General features: G+C 37.8%; 1 protein-coding gene across 2 annotated transcripts in view; it reads left to right on the top strand.

The window, feature by feature from the left end:
- Positions 1 to 18390, top strand: part of Helq (helicase, POLQ like) — a 39099-nt gene extending 20709 nt beyond the window's left edge. For both annotated transcript variants that reach the window (XM_042668381.1, XM_042668383.1), the window contains 7 exons: positions 2304 to 2526; positions 4543 to 4700; positions 5844 to 5942; positions 10492 to 10665; positions 13025 to 13138; positions 14320 to 14454; positions 17760 to 18390. In XM_042668381.1, the coding sequence (XP_042524315.1) occupies positions 2304 to 2526; positions 4543 to 4700; positions 5844 to 5942; positions 10492 to 10665; positions 13025 to 13138; positions 14320 to 14454; positions 17760 to 17867 (1011 nt within the window). In that variant the 3' untranslated portion in view covers positions 17868 to 18390. The remainder of the gene's footprint in view (positions 1 to 2303; positions 2527 to 4542; positions 4701 to 5843; positions 5943 to 10491; positions 10666 to 13024; positions 13139 to 14319; positions 14455 to 17759) is intronic.
- Positions 18391 to 19426: the final 1036 nt, after the last annotated feature.

Genomic DNA, 19426 nt, shown 5'->3' with positions numbered 1-19426 from the left:
TTGTGAGTAGCTAGAATTACAGGCATGAACCACCAGCACCCAGCTAACACACTCCATCCTGATGCCGGTATTTGGATTAATAAACTGTTTTCTCTTGTAGTTTTTATGCTAGCTTCACCAGCTATGATGTTCTCTTGCCATGACTTCTAATTGTCATGTACCATATATTTAGAATTTAGGTAACTCTTTGTAGAGAAACTATAGCTGCACAGAGAATTCTAAATCAACCTAACATTGAAAAAGGAAAAAATTTACAGGCCCTCATTTCTTTTCACTGATGACTAAATCCCAGTGTTTCACAGTGCTTGGCATGTATTCAGCACTCAATAAATACTTGAATGAATAATAGGATTTTGGAATGGTGCCTGGGTAAACTTGCTAGTTGGGACATTGGTAGAATTCAGTTTTGAGAAAAGGTGGAGGCCAAAGAGGCAAATGCTGGACTAATATGTTTAAATTTCAAGGAGGAATGGAAGGCTAATGTGAAGGTAGATAGATGAAAAAAGTCAAAGTCCTCACCTGGACTGGCTTACCTGGCTCCTATAGTGTTAACTGTAATCAGTCAGGTAAGCAGCATGATGAGAACAAAGTATGTTAATAATCCATAGACTAAATATGATATTCATTTCAGCTTGATAATGTATTGAGAATGATTGTTACTAAAAGGAAAGAGAAATGAAAATTTTGTTGCCCTATAATATTTTTCTTATCCCTTATATTAGTCTAATGTGAAATAATCACTAAAATTTTCCAGTGGAAGTATCAACAGAATTGTAAGAGAAATATTGATTGACCAGGCTGGGAATGTAGCTTAGTGGTAGAGTGCTTGCCTGGCACACATGAAGCCCTGGGTTCGATTCCTCAGTGCCACATAAATAGAAAAAGGCTAGAAGCTGTGTCTCAAGTGGTAGAGTGCTAGCCTTGAGCAAAAGAAGCTCAGGGACAGTACCCAGGCCCTGAGTTCAAGCCCCAGGACTGACTAGATAGATAGATAGATAGATAGATAGATAGATAGATAGATAGATAGATAGATAGATAGATAGATAGATAGATAGATAGATAGATAGATAGATAGATAGATAGATTGATAGATAGATTAGATAGATAAGTGACTTTATTTTAGTACAACGTGCTGATATTATTGAAATTGACTAATAAAAGATTGTTGTCATTCATAGTTAATTCAACACCTTAATACCAAGCAGAATACGTAAGTGTTACTTATTTATGATCACTGATAGACGTTGTAATAGTGAATATTAGGTGGAGAGCAAAAGGGAATGACAATGAGATAAAAAGATAAGAATTATTTATTTTTAGGTAACGTTTCTGGCAAGTATTGACAGATCATATTTTGGTGAATTCTTTCAGTTGCATTTTCAATAATGTGATTTTAAAAAGTTGGGGGGGGGTTGTTTTTTGTTTTTTTGTCAGGTGTAGGGCTTGAATTCTGGGCCTGGGCACTGTCCCTCAGGCCTTCAGCTTAAGGCTAGAGCTCTACCACTTGAGCCACAGCGCCACTTCCAGTTTTCTGAGTAGTTTATTGGAGATAAGAGTCTCATGGACTTTTCCTGTCTGGGCTGGCTTTGAACCGAGATCCTCAGATCTCAGTCTCCTGAGTAGGTAGGATTACAGGTGTGAACCATTGGCACTTGGCTAAAAAGTTGTTAAAAAGTTTTTTGTTTTTGTTTTTGTTTTGTTTTAAGCTGGGCACCAGTGGCTCACACCTGTAATCCTAGCTACTCAGAAAACAGATCTGAGGATCATGGTTTGAAGCCAAACTGGGCAGGAAAGTCCCTGAGAGACTCCTATCTCCAATAAACCACTCAAAAACTGGAAATGGTGCTGTAGTTCAAGTGGTAGAGTGCTTGCCTTGAGCACAAAAAGGCTCAGGAACAGTGGCCAGGCCCTGAGTTCAAGACTCTCAACCAACAACAAATCCAAAAAAAAAAACAGTTTTTAAATTAAAAAATACATATGTTTTCATAAAAAGCATGAATATGAGAACTACATTTTCCCTTAAAGTTGCTTTTCCTGTTAACTTACACAGTTGTATAGATTTTATACTAATTGTTAATTTAAATAGCTTTAAATAAATTATTCATTTAATTACAGGATATGGGAAGTCTGGGCAGTGGTTGCAAGGAGACCATGAGGAGTTTGCTTCTCTTTACCTCCAATTCATTGTTTATAAAACAGGAATAATGTTACAGAATATATAGGAATAAATAGGCTTCTTTGATTAATGAATATAGTAATGCCTGGGATTAAGGAAAATGTCCTAATGTCCACCATTGTTTCAGATTGCAACAAATCTCAGTGACATATATCAGTTTATGAATGGCACATTGTTTGGTGTTCAGCAAAAGATTTTATTGAAAGACAAAAGTCTCTGGGAAGTAACTATTGAATCACTTAGATACCTAACAGAGAAAGGACTTCTACAAAGAGAGACTATTTGTAAATCTGAAGAAGAGTTACAATGTAATTTTCATATTACAAAATTGGGAAGAGCTTCTTTTAAGGGTAAGAGTTTCCTTAAGCCTCATTATTAATCTAAGAAAATTCATTGGAAAAATAGAAATTAAATACTCTCTTTGTATTTGTGTCCATATTAATAGCACTAATATCATAAACTGATAAGCTATGTCAGCTTAAATTGAAAATTATGAATTGAATATTATTTCAATTATAAAGTAAATACTGTACAAGTATATATAGACAAAAGCTCATTATTCCTCCTTTGACTTCCCTCCCTAGCAACCACAGATTTTAATATTTTACCCAATGTAACAGTTTGCAGAATGTCTTTCCCTACCTTTCCATGCATTTCATTTCAGTTCATAATACATGTATATATAAAGTTTTAAGTTTTTCTTGTAAACAAATAATCTTTTATATTCTGGAATTTTCTTTTGGGCTTAATATAATAACATTATTCTGTGCTTGAATAAAGACATTCTTTTCTTTTTTGTGCCTGTACTGGAGCTTTGAACTTCTTTTTCTCTTTTTCTTTTTCTTTTTTTTTTTTTTTGCCAGTCCTGGGGTTTGAACTCAGGGCCTGGTCACTGTCCTTGAGGTTCTTTTGCTCTAGCACTCTTATTACTTGAGCCACAGCACCACTTCCAGCTTTTTCTGTTTATGTGTTACTGAGGAATCCAACCCAGGGCTTCATGCATGCTAACCAAGCACTCTACCACTAAGCCACATTCCCAGCCCTTGCTTAGCTTTTTCAAGGCTGGAACTCTGCCAGTTAGGACAAATCTCTACTTCCAGCTTTTTTTTTTTTTTGGTTGGTTATGGGGCTGGAACTCTGTGCCTGGGCATTGTTCCTGAACGTCTTTTGCTCAAGGCTAGCACTCTACCACTTGAGCTACAGTGCCACTTCCAGCTTTTTCTGTTTATGTGGTATTGAGGATTCGAACCCAGGGCTTCATGCATGTGAGGCAAGCACTTTACCACTATGCCACATTCCCAGCCAAATTAGGAATTCTTTTAACTCCTGTCCCATTTCCTCTATCAGGAGCTACGGTGGTAACAGTTGGATGTGTGGCCTTCCTCATACAGTCACATACTGCATAATGATGTTCTTGTCATGGTTGGCTGTTGAGCCAACCATGTGCACAATGGTGGTCCCATGAGATGTCATCCCATGATGGTGTCATTAGCCATGTTAGATGTCAACACAGGACAAAATGTGTCCTTGTCATCAACTGAGATGACTTTGTGTGTACATATGTGTTTGTATACATAGATATAGGCTTTTGGAAATCTTTAATTTTTTTATTATAAAGGTCATGTACAGAGGAATTTCAGTGAAATGTCATGTAATGAGTACATTTCCTTTTCAGTGTCACCCCTTCCTCCCAGTTCTTCCCTCCCCTCCCCACCAACAAGTTATATAGTTCATTTTCAACATAGTGTTTAGTGATTAGCATTTGTTCATCTTATGCCCTTTCAGCACGTACGTTTCTTAATGGTATATTTTTTGTTGGCAAACATTCCTATTTATAAAATGTCATGAGCACTTTAACAGATCAGTTATTTTAAAATGATCACATCTTACCTTTAATAGTTTAGACATCCATAGTTGGATATAACATAGATTATTTAACCCTCTATTGATGGATGTTTTCATTGTTTCTGATGATAAACAAGGATGCATGAAAATCTTGATTTCTGTATTTTGGGTAAATACTGAAACATTTTTCTTGGGTAGATTTTCAAAAATAGTTGGACCAGATATTAAGGACTTTTTACTATATTTAGATAACTTTTAAGCAAAACTTAATTTAGGGCTGGGAAACTCAGTAATAAATTTGTGTGGCATGTATGAGGCCTTGCATCCAATCTCCAGCATTGGCAAACAACAAAAAATAAGATTTAATAAACGATTGAGGATTCAGCTCAGAAACAGAACATCTTTCTAGCATTGAACCTCAATACTGCAAATAAAGAAAAGTTAAATAAACAAGACTTTATTTAAAATCACTTCTTTCCCCCTCTAGTAATAATGAAAAAATGTAATGTTTGTATCTTTAGGAACTATAGATTTGGCTTATTGTGACATTCTCTACAGAGATTTGAAGAAAGGTCTTGAAGGACTTGTGCTTGAAAGCCTTCTTCATCTAATCTACCTAACAACTCCCTATGATCTGGTTTCTCAGTGTGACCCAAATTGGATGATATACTTCAGGCAGGTGAGACTATAAGATATTTCCATTAGGCTACTTAGTTTGTTAATCATGAAAATGATTTTTGTCAAATGATTTTCTTTTTGGTCTATTGAAATATATTTAGAATTGCCGTTTTTCTTTTCTATTAGTATATATTAATTGTACAAAATAGCAGGTTATATGTTGATGTTTTCATGTATGTATATATAAAATAGTAACGACAATATTTTTATTTATTGAACTTAAGTATTATTTCTCTGTTAAATATTGGAGAGAGGCAGAGAGACAGACAGACAGAGAGATTATCCCAAAGACAGTTTTATTAAGATTTGATAAGGCCTTATAATGCATAAAGCAGATGGTGCAAATGTTGCTGATGATTGGGTTTAATTATGTGAAATCTCTATCAGAGCAAAGCATGATGATGTATCAAATCTGATAATGATTATATCTGCAAAGCAATATTTATTTTATAGCCAGTAGCAAGGTGAAACTGGCCCTACATCATTAGCAGAGCCAAGTGGTGAAGTGCAGTGTATTATGACTTTACTGTGACTGGCTGATTGAATTGGTATCAGAGAGAAACAGTATCCCTACTACTCCCAGTGATGGTAGTTAAATCCAGGGCTTTCCATGTAGTAAGCTAAGCATGTGCACTACCACTGTGCTACACCTCTGGTTCCCTGCATACATCTTTTAGTCAAAGAAAATGTAACTTCTTTTGTAATGTCATAGTTTAAAGTCATTGTTACAAGTCTTTAAAGTGGTATTTTATAATACTTTCACAATGCTTCCCTCTTCCCAGCTATCTGCAATATTAAACATAATCACATAGACCATGGGAGCTAGTATGTGTGTCACCTAATGATGAAGATGTGTTCTAAGAAGTGCATTTCTAGGCAATTTCATCATTATGTCAACAGTCCTATGGAGACCACTATGATATATGTAATAAATGTTAGCTAAAGCATGAAGCATCAATTTGCTGTATATGACTGTAATTCTATTGATGTAGAATATTTACAGTATTAGTTAATTTATGTCATTTGTATATCCCTTAATGAATCTTTTAATGAAAATGTGATCTCAGTATAAATACTGGATTTGACTTAAATGACACATTTTTTTATTACAATTTCTTTTTTTTTTCATGTGTTTACTCTTTAGTTTAATCAACTCACACCTGCAGAACAAAATGTAGCTTCTCTTCTTGGGGTTTCTGAAAGCTTTATTGGGAAGAAAGCATCAGGTCAAGCCATCAGGAAGGTACTATAATCTATTTTTCCTCTTAAATGATAAACTTGAGTTCATTAAAAAATATATGTCATCTCCATTGTTATGTTGATCTTTTTGTTTCACATTCTTTTTCTTTTAATTAGCACTATTCTCATTTTGCTATTGAAATGAGTATATACTGAACATCGTAGTACAAGCTTGTAATCCCAGCACCCAACAGGCTGAGGCAGACAGTAAGATCACAAATTCATGTCAGCTTGGACTACATAGGAAAACTCAATAATATCTAAACACCAGAAATGGGTGACTTTTTAAAAACAATATTTCTGGATGATATGATGGCATTTTTGTTGGGATTGTTGTATCTTTGTGTCTCTGAAATATTTTTTCGTATGTATATAATACTATCATAAAAAGTGATCAACTGTATTAATCTCTCCTTAGGTGGTATGCTTATCTTATAAAAAGTAGAAAATATTTATAAAATTATTTTTAAATATATAATTCTAAAATGTTTTCTTAATTTTAATTTATTAATGAATTTTTTCCAAACAAGGGATTTAACCATGACCTTGAGCATGCTAGGCAAACTCTGTACTGTTAGGCAACATTCCCAGTCCCTAAGGCAGCAAATACATTTTCCAAAAACTTTATGATACATGTCATATTTGATATTAGCAATTCCAAAGTAGGAAAGATCTGGATTTTTGTTTATTGTCCTCAGAATCTCTTAGCATGTCCTTGCAGTATGGAAAGCATTGTAGAAGATTAGCAGTTATAAGCTAATACTCCTGGTTGTATATATGTGTGTGTGTGTGTGTGTGTGTGTGTGTGTGTGTGTGTGTGTGTGTGTGTGTGTGTGTGTGTGTGTGTGTGTGTGTGTGTGTGTGTGTGTGTGTGTATGCGTGTGTGTGTGTGTGTGTGTGTGTGTGTGTGTATTTGTTGGTTATGGAGCTTGAACTCAGCGCTTAGGCATTGTCCCTGACCTTTTTTTTTTTTCCTCAAGGCTAGCACTCTACCACTTACAGCCACAGCTCCACTTCTGGTTTTCTGGTGGTTAACTGGAGATAAAAGTCTCAAAGATTTTTCTGCCCAGGCTGCCTTTGAACTGCAATCCTCCGATCTTAGCCTACTGAATAGCTAGGATTACAGGCGTGAGCTGTTCTCATTTTCAAAGATAAAAGATGGCATTTACTTTCATGTACATTGAATAATGCAGCTATTCCAACCATTGCTATATCAAAAAATTAAAAACCATGTAATATTTAAGCATTCCTTTTTTCACTTTTTAGATTGAGTCTTTTACCTTAGAAATGGCTTTGTTGTTTAGATTTGTGTTGGGTTTTGTTTTGTGACAGGGTCTCACTATGTAATCCTGGCTGGCTTCACACTTGGGATCCTCCTGTTTCAGCCTCTCAAGTACTGAGATTACAAGCTTTCAAAATGTTGAACAAAAATACTTTTTAACATATATACCTTTTATGTCAAACTCTCAAATCTAAAATCATGAGTTGGTTGTTTTTTGGGGGTTTTTTTTGGGTCCAGTCGTGGGGCCTGAACTCTGGGCTTGGGCGCTGTCCCTCAGCTCTTCAGCTCAAGGCTAGCACTCTACCACTTGAGCCACAGCGCCACTTCCGGCTTTTTTCTTTTTGCTTATGTGGTGGTGAGGAATCGAACCCAGGGCCTCAGGCATGCAAGGCAAGCGCTCTACCATTGAGCCACCTTCCCAGCCCTAAAATCATGATTTGGAACTATTACCAAGTAATACTTCTAAGCACTATCTTTTTTAAGTTTTGACCCAGAATTTAATTTGTTACATTTAATTTGTTACTTTTTAAAAATATTTATTTGGCCACCTCCTATGTTTCTTTGGCTACCACAAGTGTGTATATGTGTGTGTCCCATGCTGAAACCTGACCTCTGGGCCTTGTGCTTCTTACTTGATCTTATTTTTGCTCCTGGCTTGTGCTCTAAGACTTGAGCCATGCCTCCAGTTCCAATTTGTTAATTAAAACAATTTTTTGTTTATTTATTTTTGTTCTTTTATTTATTTTTTTTTCCTTTTTTGGGGGGGGGGGTCCGGTCGTGGGCCCAAACTCTGGGTCTGGGCGCTGTCTCTCAGCTCTTCAGCTCAAGGCTAGCACTCTACCACTTGAGCCACAGCGCCACTTCCGGTTTTTTTTTTCTTATGTGGTGCTGAGGAATGGAACCCAGGGCCTCGAGCAAGCGAGGCAAGTGCTCTACCACTGAGCCACCTTCCCAGCCCCTCTTTTTTTTATTTTCGAGATGGGTCCTGTTATATAGCTCACACTGGCCTTAAACTCACAATCATCCTTGTCACATACCTGAATTACAGCTGTGCACCAACACACCTGGCTCAGTTGTGTTATATTTTATCTAATATAGTCAATATACTTGTTGAGTAATTGAATATTTGAAGAATATGAATTTATCTCATTTAAAGTGAATTTGTTACTAGTTTAGCATTCTAAGCAAGTACTCTACATTTGGGCAAAACCCATAGACCCTAGAAAGTCTAAAGAACATGATACATAAAATCTAATTGATTTCTCCATATTCTTTTTTACATATTTCTTGCAAATGACTTTAAAATCAGCATAAAGCATTTTTCTCTATAATTAAATCATTTTTCTTGGCTTCGGAAATACATTCTAAGCAAAACCTACATTAACTCAATTTATAGTTACTAGTAAAGGTACATAAAAATTGAGAAATTAAAAAGCTATCTTTTTCTACTTGATATTCAACTACCATAGTTTTTTAGCTTAATGCTTTTTATTTTATTTTATTTGGTTATGGGGCTTGAACTCAGGGCCTGGGCACTTCTCTGAGCTTTGTTGCTCAAGATTAGCTACTTGACTACTTTGAGCCACAGCTACACTTCTACTTTTCTGGTGGTTAATTGGAGATAAGAGTCTCATGACTTTCCTGCTCAGGGTGGCTTCTTACTGTGATCCTCAAATCTCAGCCTCGTAAGTGGCTAGGCTTACAGGCGTGAGCCACCAGCACCTGACCTAGCTTAATGCTTTAAAAAAAAATACCCATAATGAACATGTAGAATGTAAAATCTGTAACTCAAAAATCTTTCATCATGTTACTTTTGAAAGGATCAATGAAAGGATCCTTCACATCCATGCCAGGGGACCACACAGAGGCAGGCAGCATAGGAGAAAGATTATTTCAGGGTTTATTAGAGGGGCCATATTTCCCCTGGAGAGGGAGCACACTGCAGCCTCCATTATCCAGGTAGCGGCAGGGTCTGAGGGATAGGAAGTGAAGTAGATAGGGTTCAGGTGGGTCTGGGCAGAGAGAGCGAGGGGCCAGCTGTGTGGCAGGAACTCCAGGGCAGGGAGGAGCTCAGGTCTGGGTGGAGCTGAGGACCAAAGGTGGGCATAATGCTTACATTCCTCAATCTGTTGTTTAATAAAAACCGGGGTACCAGGCCGGGGGAGGGGGTATGGGCAGAGTTTGTTTGTCTGGAGCTACTTTCTGCTGAGAGGGGGCACTGTAAGGGGAGAAGGGGTGCCAGGTACTGTACGTGAAGTTGACCAAGGTCATGATGGTTATGAAGATGTTACTTGTCCAGTAAGTTCTCATTTCAGACATTAGGGGGAATGTAATTTTTTTTCCCCAGAGGACCAGCTTAAGCTAGCCTCAAAATTTTAATCCTCCTACCTCAGCCTCTCAAGCATTGTGATTGTTGGTATGCAACACTATCACACCTAGCTAATTCTACATTTTTCTTTTCTTTTTCTTTTCTTTCTCTGAAGTTCATCCTCTTTTTCTTTTGATTTTAAGCATGAGTTAGTTTCAAAGTTAGCTTGATACTAGCAATGAGGTACTTTATGCAAAAATATAGTCACTAGATATACCACTGGCAAAAGTAGGTACCCAGAACAGAAGCTGTCAACCACAGGAAGCATTTTTCTATCCCTTTTACTATCTTACCTTTGGAAATATTATTTTTCAAAACCATGTAGAAATTGTAGCACAGTATTTTATAATAGAGAAAGGGTTATTAATGTATTTATGTGTATACATTTGTCTAACATAATCACAGTCATTCACAGATACATACACACACACACAAACTATTAAACAACAACTTAGTTCAGGAGACCACAGGTTGAAATCAGTTTGCCAGCAGCATTGATTTCTTCAGGAGTCTCTGAGGAATGAGCCTCTGTTTCCATGTTGCCTAGGTGACTTCATTTAGAGATCCTCAATTAACTGCATCTGCAAAGGTCCTATTCCCAAGCAAAGTCACAGATGTGGGTACCATGTTTAGGACGTGAATGTTTTTGCTTTTTGTTTTTTGTTTTTAGGATAGTATAATTCTACTACTGTATTCCCAGTAGAAGAAAGTTTGGTTTAATTTCGAAAATTGGAAACAGTTTGACATGTCTCTTTCTTACAGTTGAAAAACTGAGAGTCAGTGTAATCTAAAATATATGTTTAATCAGTTCTATTTCTATGAGGTTATTCTTGCCTCACTAACCTGTAGTACAACTTTACTGTCATTCCATCTAAAATTACTTATTTGATTATGTCTTTCTAGAAGGTGGACAAGGATATTGTCAACAGACTCTACCTATCGTTTGTTCTTTGTACCTTGCTCAAGGACACTAACATTTGGAGTGTGTCTGAAAAGTTTAATATGCCCAGAGGATACATACAAAGCCTGCTTACTGGAGCTGCCTCCTTCTCCTCCTGTGTGTTACACTTCTGTGAGGTAATTCAGATGAATGAATGCTGGTCCTTTTTGTTTTAACTGTTAGTAGGTAAGTATTTTTTCATAGTTAATTTACATTATTTCAAAACAGTCAAGATTTATTTCAAAATCCATCTTTGTTTTTAGGAAAAATTACTGAATCAACTAAACTATGTAATAAATAGTAGAAAATGTAGTTTTCCCTACATTAGGGTCACCATTAACAGTTTTGGTATCTAGAATGAACTGTTGAAAACAGCCTTTTTCCATAATGGTAGTTTCTATGTCAGTATTTTTCTTATGAGTGATAAATATGTCTGGTGTTTGGGTGACAAGTTACCATTTCCAACAGTTGCTTATGGGTTCAGTACCATGTTTCTCTCTCTCTCTCTCTCTCTCTCTCTCTCTCTTTCTCTCTCTCTCTCTCTCGCTCTCTTCTTGATATTCTTTCTTTTCCTTTGTTTGATGTAGGATTGTGAGGACATTAGCCCTGAAAAACAATCTATATGTAGACATAGAAAAATAACTCTAATTCTGATGGCTGATCCTAAGAAGTATACCAACTGCTGATACACTTTTACTCTTTTTAAAGTACTTTTTCTTTTTCTTTTTTTTTGGTCCGGTCGTGGGGCCTGAACTCTGGGCCTGGGCACCGTCCTTCAGCTCTTCAGCTCAAGGCTAGCGCTCTACTACTTGAGCCACAGCACCACTTCTGTTTTTTTTCTTTTTTGCTTATGTGGTGATGTGGTGCTGAGGAATCGAACCCAGGGCTTCATGCATGCAAGGCAAGCGCTCTACCACTGAGCCACCTTCCCAGCCCAAGTACTTTTTCTTTTAAGAAAGTATGTAAGTGATATAAAGTTGTGGGTTGATTATATTGGTGAAAATGATTTTAACTGCAAATAATAGAAAAACTCCACAGAAAAACCAGAACTAAGGCAGTTCCAGGGTTGATTGGTTTGGTAGATCCAGTCAAAGATTGTCTTTTCTTTCACTTACTTTCTTGCATTAACTGCTTTTTTTTTTTTGGGTCGGTTGTGGAGTTTGAACTCTGAGCTTGGGCGCTGTCCCTGCACTCATCAGCTCAAGGCAAGCACTCTACCACTTGAGCCACAGCGCCACTTCCACTTTTGTAATGGTTTATTGGAGATAAGAGTCTCATGGACTTTCCTGCCCAGGCTGGCTTTAAACCAGGATGCTCAGATCTCAGCCTCCTGAGTAGCTAGGATTACAGGTGTGAACCACTGGCACCCGGCTGCATTAACTGCTTTCTAACTGGTTGCAGTGTGTCCAGCTGATGTGTGCCATGTATCAACCAAAGGTGAAGAACAACATTAAAAAAAAAAACTACTGCTGGGCACTGGTGGCTCATACCTGTAATCCTAGCTACTCAAGAGGCTGAGATCTGAGGATCTCGGTTCAAAGCCAGCCCAGGCAGGAAAGTTCATGAGACTCTTATCTCCAATAAACCACTAGAAAATAAACCACTAGAAAACCAGAAGTACTCTGTGGCTCAATAGTAGAGTTCTTGCCTTGAGCTAAAGAGCACAGGGAAAATGCCCAGGCTCAGAGTTCAAACCTCATGACCGACCAAAAACACCCAAAACAAAACTACTGTAACAGAAATTTTCAGACATGTATTTAAGAAGACAAATCTATATGATTCCATGCATATACTCAATCATGTTTGATAATTATTGACTCATGATTTCCAGTATTTCTATTCATTTAAATAATGCCATATTGAACATTATGTTGCATTCCAATTTTTCCATATTTAACAACACTTTTTCTGAATAAATACCCAGAGATAGGCACTGGTTTTAGTTACTTGGGAAAAAATTGTATGTAGTTCCTGAGGTTTTGATAAAAATGAATAGAGCCCTTATTTCCTCTGTGTGTGTGTGTGTGTGTGTGTGTGTATATGTGTGTGTGTGTGTGTGTACACACCTATGTACATACTGGGCCTGGGCACTGACTCTGAGCTTTTGTGCTCAAAACTAGCTCTCTGGCACATCAGCTTCACTCCTGGCTTTTTGGTGGTTAATTGGACGTAAGAGTCTCACAGACTTCCTTGTCCAGGTTTGCTTTGAACTGTGATCCTCAGATCCCAACATAGCTAAGATTACAAAGGTGAGCCACCAGTGCCCAGACTTATTTTCCAATGTTTAAATTTTTTCTCTCCATCTAAAATTATTTCATTAAGTTTCTCAGAACAGTCTCCAATATTTTTCCTCATACTAATTTTGATCAGAATCATCTTTCATTTCTAGCATAACTCAAGAAAATAGATACAAAGATTTAAATATGCCCTTCCCACACAAAGTAAACTGAAATAACTTACAGAAGTTAGAGTTTATATATTTTTTGTGTTTTGCAGGAACTTGAAGAGTTCTGGGTTTATAAAGCCCTTTTGGTAGAACTTACCAAGAAACTGACATATTGTGTAAAGGCAGAGCTAATCCCTCTTATGGAAGTGACTGGAGTCTTAGAGGTCAGTAGCGTCTCCATTTGTCAGTTGAGGTTGTTTTGACTACCAGAAAAAAACAAGTTTTGCTGTTCTTCAAAGTCTTACTATAGAGCAAATAATAGCAATTACTTATTTGTTATGGAAGTTTTTGTTTGGTTTGGTTTCATTTTTAAGATAAATTGCTGCCACAGCCTCCCAGAAATCCTCTGCTAATTGAGAAGCAGACCTGATGAAAAGACTCGATTGTGGAAAATAATAGTAATAATAACAGTAAGAGAAGGAGAGTTTCCTCAAGAATATGTGCTATCACTTGTCACTTGTACTAAGCTTCTCTTCCCTCCTCTGCTCCACTGACAAACTACTTCTGGCCATTTGGACTTGTTGTAGAAGCATTCTCTTAAGACAGTCTGAAGAAAGAGTTCTCAGTTGGTCGCTCTCTGATTTCCGTTAACCATCCACTTTATCCACTTCATTTCTTAGTTCTGCTTGGGTAAACACACACACACACACACACACACACACACACACACACACACACACAGACACACACACACACACACACACACACACACACACACACACACACACACACACACACACACACACACACACACACACACACACACACACACACACACACGGTCCTTGAAACATTTAAGATATTGGACTAGAACTTTTTTTTTTTTTTTTTTTTTTCCAGTCTTGGGCTTGAACTTAGTTAGGGCCTGGATACTGTCCCTGAGCTTCTTTTGCTCAAGGCTAACACTCTACCACTTGAGCCACAGCACCACTTCGGGCTTTTCTGAGTAATTTATTGGAGTAAGAGTCTCACAGAGTTTCCTGCCGTGGTTGGCTTCAAACTGCAATCCTCAGATCTCAACCTCCTGAGTAGCTAGGATTATAGATGTGAGCCACCAGCCCTTGGCTGGACTAGAGCATTTTGCTTAGGTCAGTGCTGTTCACCTAAGTGCCTTAATATCTTTCTCATTCCTGAGTTTAGCACATATCAACAGGTTTTAGCTGCATAAAATCTACTTCAAAGTCAGATTTGAGATACCCAAATGCTCGTTAAAAACCTCTTCAGGATTCTGAGATGTTATTTCTTCACAGTTTATTAGTTTATTCTTGTCTCTCGCATGTGGATTTTTTTTTTTTTTTTGCCCTGTCTCATTTCTGATTCTGCTGATTTTTGTAACACTTTTCAGGGTCGGGCAAAACAGCTGTACAATGCAGGTTACAAAACTCTAATGCACTTAGCTAATGCAAATCCAGAAGTATTAATAAAGACCATTGATCACTTATCAAGGCGCCAGGCTAAGCAAATTGTTTCATCAGCAAAGGTAAGCATGTAAATCATTGTCTAACTTTAAAATACTTTATAGCATACCTCCATATACCTTAGGCATCAAAACAAAGTATTGAGTGCTGCGTACAGTTACAGACACAAAAATATATGTGCTCAGAATTTTGGGTATAATGCAAGACTTGCTAAGAGAAAGCCTACCTTAAAAATATCGCTGGGGGCTGGGGGTTTAGCCCAGCGGAAGGGCTCCCGCCTGGCACGTGCAAGGCCCTGGGTTCGGTTCTCAGCCCTGGAAAAAAGAAAAAAAACATAGCTGGTTTTCAGGGTTCACTGAAATCCAGAGATCCCTGGAAGCCATTGGGCTCTGCTTCCCCACAGCCTCTTTACAGAAGTCCTTTCTCAGCATCCTCATTATTTGTTTCTACTCATAAACATGTTCACTCACAAGGGAATTATAGCCTCAGAAATCAAGCTCCTCTATTTTTGGATGGTTTTCCTCCTACAGAATTCATCCCAATATGTTCAAGCTAAATTTTTTCTCTTCAATTCCCAGCATTGAATCAGAGTACTACTCTCTGCAGCCCAATCTGCTCTTTTTTATTGTAATTATTCCAATGTTTGCAAACAGCCCTTACTGCCTGTAAGTGCTTCTCTAATACTAAATAAAGTTGACAGACTTCTCACTCATCTCCTCTTACCCTTTGCTAGAGGCAATCCAGGCTCTTGCTGCCCTTCTGCTCCATGTGGGTAAAGCCATTACATGGCAATTTAGGCTTATTGCCTTCTTGATCTCAACTATATATTTGCTTTTTTGGGTTTTTTTTTTCTGTCAGTCATGGGGCTTGAACTCTGAGCTTAGGCGCTGTCCCTCAGCTCAAGGCGAGTGCTCTACCTCTTGAGCCACAGTGCCACTTCCAGTTTTCTGGTGGTTTATTAGAGATAAGAGTCTCACGGACTTTCCTTGCCTGGGCTGACTTTGAACCGCGCTCCTCAAATCTCATCCTCCTCAGTAGCTATGATTACAGGCATGAATCACGGGCGCCCAGCTTATATTTGCTTTTTGAAAATTATCATAGATTTGCTACAAAAGGGTATTTCATTGTGCTATATATATATATATATACATATATATATAATGTACTCCAACAATCCCCTATTAACTCTGTTACCACCTCTTCCCTTCCTAATACAATTTCAAGCAATGTTATTGTTGCTTTCATGGATGGAGACCATCTATTCTGACCATATTCATTCTCTTACCCTTGTTATCATAACCCCCTCTCATGGGTTCCCACCCCTCCAAAAGAGCCTGTTTCTCTTTCCCCTCCTCCAACTACCCTACTATATTTGTTTATACTTATGTATAAATTATGGTGGACTCATATTGATGACTCCAGTCCTAATACTTGCTGGTACATACGATGGCATAACAGAATTTTGCTTTAAAACTTAGTGGCTTAAAACAGTCATTTTATTTTGCTTGTATTGTTGTTGATTAGACAATTCAAAAGTGTTCAGCTATGTGATTCTCTCATTTGGGGTTTCATATAATCACGGCTAGATGTTGCCGGAGACTAATTCTCCAGAGGCAGAATGTGGCAGAGTGTCGATCACCGGGCTGACAGCTGGTAACGGGCTATTACATGGGGCTTTCTGTTGGAATAGCTGCATTATGGCCTTTCTATGACCATAGGTTTTGTGTCATTCATTTACTTACTGCTGATCTGTGTGGTTTTCATTGGATGTATTGGGAGATTTGTTTTACGTGGTCACCATTTTATCAGATTTTCAAAAGCTTACCTAATTACTTTTTTGTTTTGGTTTTGTTTTCTTTTGATTTTGACATAGAGTCTCACTGTGTATCCCAGGCAGGCCTCAAATGTGCCCATCCTCCTGTCTCAACCTCCCATGTGCAGGGATCGTAGATCTGAACTACCATGCCCAGCTCCTTAACTACATTTTAATTTCTCTTATATAACACTCTGTAATGTTGTGCTCTATCTAATTGGTAGAGTGGTTTTGTTTCATCTGATTTTGCTGAACTTTTAAGTATAAATTTATTATTTATTCATTAATTTATTTTGTGCCAATCCTGGGGCTTGAACTCAGAGCCTGGCTGCTGTCCCTAAGCCTCTCTGTGCTCTATGATAGCGCTGTACCACTTGAGTCACAGTGCCATTTCTAGCTGTTTATGAGTAGTTTATTGGAGATAAGAATCCAATGGAAGTTCCTTCAAACCACAGTCCTCAGTGTCCTGAGTAGCTAGGATTACGGGTGTGAGCCACCAGCACCTAGCTAAATATATTTTTTGGGGGGAGTCCAGTCATGGGGCCTGAACTCTGGACCTGGGCACTGTCCTTCAGCTCTTCAGCTCAAGGCTAGCGCTCTACCACTTGAGCCACAGCGCCACTTCTGGCTTTTTTCTTTTTGCTTATGTGGTGCTGAGGAATTGAACCCAGGGCCTCATGAATGCAAGGCAAGTGCTCCACCACTGAGCCACCTTCCCAGCCCCAAAATTTTATAACAAAAGAAGTACAATTATTTCACTGTTATATATAGAACTAATGCCAACATTTTGTTCCTGATATTTAGAACAAAAGAGGGAACGTCATTATTCAGGGCCATATTTTGTTTTTGTTGTTGTTTGTTTTTAGACAGGGTCTCAACTCAAGAATGCCTGTGCTTCCCAAGTCTTGGGGTTACAAACACGTGCCCTTATGCCAGCTATGTGCTATATTTAGAAATACTATTTTCCTGTATATTGCTGTTGAAATTAACCATGTTTCTGAGTGTGGTGGCACATATTTAGAACTCCAGCAAACTGAAATAGGAGGGTTGTAAATTTGAGGACAAGCTGCCCGACATAGTAAGATTTTGTCTTAAAGCAACAGAAAAAGAAAGAAAATGGAAGGGAATGAGGAAGAGGCTAACCATGTTAACTTTAGTAATTTGATAAAACTTTTCTTTGAAATACCGATGAGTTTTAAAAGCATACTAAATTTGGAGGGATAATAAAATGATAACACTTTTAGGAGCTAATTAAGATTTTGCCAAATTGTATGAGATTTTATAGATTAAAAATTAATTTTTAAGTGGCCAGGTCTTCAGTAAAACAAATCTTTGGATGTGTTAAAGCTCCTTTAAGTTTGGTATACTTATACAGTGAAATGGTTTTAACTAATTGCCTCAGCCACATTAATGCTAATCCCTTGTTCTTAAATGGTCATTTTTATTCAGTCTCATTATTTTAGTTTTAATATCTAGATTATGGATGTGTATGGATTCAGGTTTCTAGTAGACAGTGGTACATTTGGGGCCTCATGACGTGATGTTTTATTGCAGATGCTGTTGCATGAAAAAGCTGAGGCTTTGCAAGAAGAAGTAGAAGAATTGCTGAGCCTGCCCTCTGATTTCCCTGTTGTTGTGGCCCCTTCTATTGAAAAGGAATGAAGTTCTGTGATGCACATTTTCAAATCCAAATTATTTATTATATACATATTTTATTAAAGAATCCTTAAAAATCTATAAATGACAAATATATCTTAATTATATGTTGAGTACTCTGATTATATTTAAATCTGTCTCACTCGTAATTACCATAACCTTCTCACTAATAATCTGTCTTCTTCAACATTATCTCCCTGTGAAAATTCTTCCTCAGCATAGCTCCATGCTATCCTTCTTGCTGTACCTTTCATTATTCTCTTACTCTATGCAGGCTAAGCACACACTCCACCACTGAGCTACACTCCCAGCCCGCTCTTACCCATTTCCTTGATCAAACTGGACTATTTGAAATCCCCAAACATTCCCTGCCATTTCCAGACTTCCGTATCCTAAAACTGCCTTATGTATTGCCAGTAAATGAAAATATTAAAATGAACCATGCATTTCCAGTGTCAAGTAAAAATGTTTGAATGCTGTCTATGAAATGTATCTTATATTCATCCTAATACAGGTGCTTTTTCCCTTCTTCAAGCATTGTGGGTCTTTATTTATGCCTACCCCTCTGCCCCTTCGGTGAAGGGGCAGAAACCTCTGTGAAGAATGAATGCTACCAGATTAGCAACTTAATATTACCTGTCCCAATCAGAATTATAATTCTAGCATAGACTTTTCAAGTAAGCCCACAGTCTAGGTTCTTTGTGACTTAGCATTTTAAACTTAAATTTTATAGGCATCTACACACCAGATGCCAGTGGTTCACGCCTATAATCCTAGCTACTCAGGAGGCTGAGATCTGAGGATCGCAGTTCAGAGCCAGCCCAGGCAAGAAACTCAGTGAGACTTTATCTACAATTAACCACCAGAAAACCAGAAGTAGCGCTCTGCTCAAGTGGTAGAGTGCTCGCCTTGAGCTGAAGAGCGCAGGGACAGCGCCCAGGCCAGAGTTCAAGCCCCATAACAACAAATATATATATATATATATATATATATATATATACATACAATACATATATATATATATATATATATGCATTTACATAGCACTTTCTATGTGCCAGATACTAGTCTAAGTAGCTTGTGTGATTTAGCTAGTTTAATCCCTTCAGCTACCAAGTAAGCCAAGTACTAGTATCCTCACAATAAGTTACAGGTGAGAAAGCTGAAACAGTAGGAGTTACTTGCCCAGGCCATAGAGTGGGAAAAGAACAGGGATTCAGATCCATGCAGTCCAAGCCTAAAGTCCATGCAGTTACTCATATACTACTGTCTTGATAGATGGTGTGCCCACATTTTCCCTTCCTAAGTGTTCCTTTCATCTAACTTCACCTTTCTTCCTAGCATTATATGCCATTATTGTGCTCCATTCTGGATTGTCTTTATACACATCAAATATGACATCCTAATGTTTCAGTAGAATCTTGGATGCCATTGCACATGCTCCTTTTGTAGCAGCTACTTTGTCTTTGGTAAAAGCAAATTTCTAAGGATTTCTCACAGGTGCTGAGAACTCTGCTTTCTGGCATTAGTGCCGCAAGAGTCCTCAAAAGAGGTGATGCTTTAGT

The sequence above is a fragment of the Dipodomys spectabilis genome, unplaced genomic scaffold, assembly GCF_019054845.1.
Source record: "Dipodomys spectabilis isolate Male_0828 unplaced genomic scaffold, ASM1905484v1 ptg000436l, whole genome shotgun sequence".
Classification (NCBI taxonomy): Eukaryota; Metazoa; Chordata; class Mammalia; order Rodentia; family Heteromyidae; genus Dipodomys; species Dipodomys spectabilis.
Note: the sequence above shows the minus strand (reverse complement) of the source record. Positions and strands in the feature narration are given on the sequence as shown.